General features: G+C 50.5%; 1 protein-coding gene across 2 annotated transcripts in view; it reads right to left on the bottom strand.

Annotated features, from left to right (window-relative positions):
- The window catches only part of CCDC136 (coiled-coil domain containing 136), a 24,889-nt gene that overhangs the window by 6,818 nt on the left and 13,556 nt on the right, over window positions 1-4,515 (bottom strand). The window contains exons 7-12 of one of the 2 annotated variants that reach the window (XM_007469686.1): window positions 4,106-4,246; window positions 3,609-3,785; window positions 3,176-3,343; window positions 2,582-2,767; window positions 746-940; window positions 54-281 (exon numbers count right to left, since the gene is read on the bottom strand). In XM_007469686.1, the coding sequence (XP_007469748.1) occupies window positions 54-281; window positions 746-940; window positions 2,582-2,767; window positions 3,176-3,343; window positions 3,609-3,785; window positions 4,106-4,246 (1,095 nt within the window). The remainder of the gene's footprint in view (window positions 1-53; window positions 282-745; window positions 941-2,581; window positions 2,768-3,175; window positions 3,344-3,608; window positions 3,786-4,105; window positions 4,247-4,515) is intronic. The other variant, XM_007469687.1, reaches the window with a different exon arrangement.

Below are 4,515 nucleotides of genomic sequence, written 5' to 3'. Positions count from 1 at the left end.
CCCTACAATGCTGTTGCCCCCAGAACTATCTCCCTGCCTCTTGCTATAGTTACCTTGTTATGACTACATTTTGAGGACTTAGGCCATTTGGAGTCCTTCGGATTCTCCAACACTTCCCGGAAATCAGATTCCTTGAAACGTTGCAGCGCTCTGTGCAGTTCTAATTGTTCTTTTAATACACTTTCTTGATTCTGTATCAGTTTTTTCTGCTCCTCCTGCATGCCTTGGTAGAGCATCTGTAGTTCACACAGGTCTTGTAACTTTGTAAGGAGCTCCTGACTCTGTGAGGCAGAGTGGAAGGAAGAGGGCTAGAACTGTGGTGCTTACACAGCAAGACCTCTGCCTCCTTCCTGCTCGGGACCCTTCCCTTAGGGGGGCTGGCTCTGCACAGCCCATCTGGGACAGGAGGGGAGTCTCTCTTTGGAGCCCTGCTAGTTGAGTAGTAACGACCTCATATGTTTGGATGCATTTTTCAGTTTGCAAAGTGCTTTCAAGTACATTTTCTCCAGACGGACTGAATATCTAAATATAAAATGCTGGACAGATTCCAGAGTATAGAATGTATTTTAAGAGTTAGAGCCCTAATCAGCTATATTGAACAGTTTTGTTTGAGGAGGTTGGTGAGAAAGTAAGGAGTGGATGGTTAAGAAGAGAAAAAGTTCCATCCCCACCCTTTTACTTCTCCCAAGTACAGTCACATCTGGGCAGCTCCTCACAACTAGCAGCAGCCCCTGGCTGTGATTACCTTGTGGAAGAGACCAGATCTGGGGAGCGGGAATGTGAGCCTGTGCAGCTCTTCGTGCAGCTGGCCCTGCGCCTCCTGCATCCTCCTCTGCCTCTCCAGGAGCTCGCACTGCTCCATCTGCAGCTGCGCCATCTCCTTCTGGCTGGCCTTGTACCTCTCCTGCAATTCTGTCAGTCTGAAGAGCAGTGCGTCACACTGTGGACGGGGCAGGGCGCGCAGCGGTGCTTACTCTGGGAAGGCAGGCTCCCTGGCGTTTCTCTGCCCCGTGCGGTCAGCAGAGCACTCTGTGTTCTCTTACCTCTTGTGATTCACCAGGGTCTCCCACCCTGTAGTCACCTTAGACTGATCACCCCAAGCTGCACTGCACCCATACAGGCCTAGATGCTGAATGCGAACCCCAGCAGGCTGCTCAGGACTGAAGTTTGGCTGTGCTCTAAATTTTGCCTACTAGTTCTTTCTGAGGGCAGTTTTCAAGGGAGGTTATCAGCGCCCCTCCCTTCTCATTTCCCCACCTCCATTTCCTCTGGTAGATACCATTTTCCCAGCCTGCAGGGAATTCTAGTTCCTGTTACTCTCCAGTTGTTTCTATAACTAATTATGCTCCTTACCAATAAGGACTTACTTTCACCCTAGTTTTCCCCATTTTTGTTTTCGTAATCAGCTTTAAGAATCTTTAGAGAAGTATGAGCTATTGCTGAATTTGGGTTGAGAGGACTAAATCATCCCATGATTCCCAAAACCCAAATCTTCTGGTATCAAGCTAATCTCACTGTTCTTTTAGGAGAGGAGAGGCTGGCTCTGTATGCCAGCACGCTTCTCCCTTCCCATAGTTTCTTCCACTAGGAGAGAAAGTGATGAGCAAGTTAGGGACCCCCTGGACCTCTAAATGGAGTGGGAGTGGCAGTGTGGGGGGGGGAAGTGAGCCTGGGTGTAGAAAGGCAGGTGGACTATTGGGGCAGCCCATAAAACGTCCCCAGTTCTGTGTCTTCTGAAGGCCTTTCCCTGGGGATATAGCCTACTGTTGGCTGTGGCAGGAGCTACTGAGTATTCTGGCAGAAGGCGACTAGCTCCACCATCTTTTGGAATCTTGCACCTTTTTTTGCATCATGCTTCAACATTTTCCCATTTCCTGTCAGTGGTCAGGAGCTGAAAGTACTCAACAAGGCTAACTAATAATGACTTGCATTTCACACACTGTGGAAAAAAGGGTAAGTGAAGAAGGAAGGCCTTATTTATCACGACCAGGATTTTTTACTAAAAGAAAGTGAGATAAGAGTAGTGTTCTGTTCAATTTAAAGAGGGTAAAATTCAAGTTTAGAATTTAACTACTCTGAAGTCACAGAATAAATCCTGAAAAAGCCTCTGTAGGTCCTTCTAATACCCAATTAGCACTCTGGGCACAGACCATGCCTTTTGACGAAAGCACCTACAATCTGCCTCAGAAAACTGGACCTTCTCTTTCTAGTTCTAACAATCAGAGTTGTGTATATGGGCCTATGTATATGTTCTTTTCCACGAATGACAAGATATCACTACAGTTCTAACAATAAGGTATAAATGTCTACACACATGAAATCATGTGTGAAATCTCCAGGTGTTCAGACTGGATCCAGAGATATTGATTCTACTAAGCTGTGGCTTGGGCTCAAAGTCAAGGTCAAGGCAAAGTTTTAAAGTTAACAGCATGGGGCTCTGCCTCTGTTTTCTGCCTTTCCACATACATCTGTGATTGGACAGGAAGTCCATCAAGCCTCTTGGTTGGATGACTTCATCTTTTGCCTCTATACCTCCTCTCTCCAAGGCTCAGGAGATCTCACCTCTCTTAATTACAATTACCTTATCAGCACACTTTCCCTTGTCCTCTGGGATGGACTGGGTGGTCTTGAGCTGCTGCAGCTCCTGCTGGCAGAGCAAGAAGTCCTGCTCGAGCTGATCATACACGTGCTTTTGCCGCTCCAGCGCATCCTTGCTGGTCTGGTACAGCCGCTTCATCTCCTGCAGCTGGGCGTGCATCTCTGCATTCTGGGGCAGGGGAGGCAGACCCCGCCATCATCCCAGAAGCCCCCGTGGCTGCGCTCTCTCCTCTCAGGCAGGGACTAAAGGGTCCTGTCCTTTCCAGTTCCAATTTCATCCCAGCGGGCACTACCTGAGATGGACCAATCCCTAACAGGCTCTATACAGAGACCTGGGACTTCCTCTTTTGGAAGGTGGGGAAGGGAAATGGCTTCCTTTTTACAGCCCTTTCTGATTTAAAATCGAAGGAAGCTGAGCGCATCGTGACCCTTTGAGATCACGTTTCCATGAAGCACTTTTTTATCTCCCTCATCGAACTCCTCCACGGAACTCCATCACCCCACTCCTCCTGTGGACTTGTCCCCTCATGGGAGGCTCTGCCGTGCTACGTTCTCCCTCACCGGAAGCTTCTTTTACCTTCTCTCTGCTCTCTTGGAAGGAGGCCACGATGCCCTTGAGGTGCTGCACCTCTGCCTTGTGGCAGCACAGGCTGTCTTGCAGCTGCTGTTGCACGGCCAGCAGCTTGTCCTTCTCACACGTGATGTTCTGGTACTGCAGCTGCAGCTTCTGTAGCTGGCACTGTAACTCCTGCGGCGGAGGGGGCCTTGGGCAGTACCTCTGGGATCCTGAACCCACTCACGCTTCTGCTTGAGTCAGTCTCAGACACAGACAGTCTGAGAATCCACTTCTCCCTGCCCTGCACTTACGGGTGTCCTCTCACCTAACAGAGGACTCGAGGGCGGCTGGAGTTCTGCACCTGTGGTGCCGCACAGGTGGCAGCTGGAGCTAGTTCAGCCCTCAACTCTTATCCCCCTCCCCCCAAACCTCTGGCACCTAAGCGGCCCCTCACCTCGGGGTCGTTGTTACCTTTCTCACTCTGGCTTTCTACGACTGTGGGTTTCATAACTTGGAGCTGCTGGAGCTCAGCCCGAAGTTGTAGCTGTACCTTCAAGAGCTCATTCTGCTCATCCTGGCTAGCATCATACTTTTGCTGCAGGGCACGAAGTCTGGTCCTCAGCTCCTCGCTCTGCGGTGGGGAGGATGCGGGAAGAACGGTTACTCTCGTTAATCAGCAGACCCCTCTCCAGACCAGAGTGCTTCTTTTCCAGACGCAGACATCTTGAGGCACTCCCACAGGCCTATGGTTTAGTTTCTTTTCTGCGGCAGACACTCGATAACGACTACCATTTCTAGAATGCAATGCTGTGTGATTTCTCCAATTGCTCTCTGGTTGCAGGGCAAGAGTCAGCAGAGCACAGCCTTCCTCTGCGTTCATCCTCCCCGGAAATGGCGACTCCACGTAGCCCCTTCTGCCCTCCCCGATGCCCTTCCCCTGTCAGTGTTTACCTCGGTGACACTGTGGGAAGTCTGAAACCGAAGCACCTCATCCTGTGCACACTTGAGCTCCCTCTGCAGCCGCCTCTGCTCCTCCTCACTGGTCCGGCGATGATGCTGTAGCTCTTGCAACTCACAACTCAATTTCTTACACTGTGTGGGAAATGCAACAGGAAGGAGGATTTACGACAGGTACCATAGGCTCTCTGGGAACAGGCCTGGGCAGAGTATGTCATTCCTTTTACCGGAATATTCAGTAAAAGGCAAGCAAGTGAGACCCTGGAGTCCTACCTCTTGCCACAGCACCTGCCTCCTTTGTCAGCCTCGTGTCTAAGGAGATGCTGCTGCCACAGGCCAGGAGAAGGTGGGAGCAAGGCCGTAAAGGGGCCTGCCTTTCCCTGCCTTGTTCTGCATGTCATGCA

Source organism: Lipotes vexillifer, unplaced genomic scaffold, assembly GCF_000442215.2.
Source record: "Lipotes vexillifer unplaced genomic scaffold, Lipotes_vexillifer_v1.1 scaffold1329, whole genome shotgun sequence".
Classification (NCBI taxonomy): Eukaryota; Metazoa; Chordata; class Mammalia; order Artiodactyla; family Lipotidae; genus Lipotes; species Lipotes vexillifer.
This window is presented reverse-complemented; position numbering and strand designations above follow the sequence as displayed.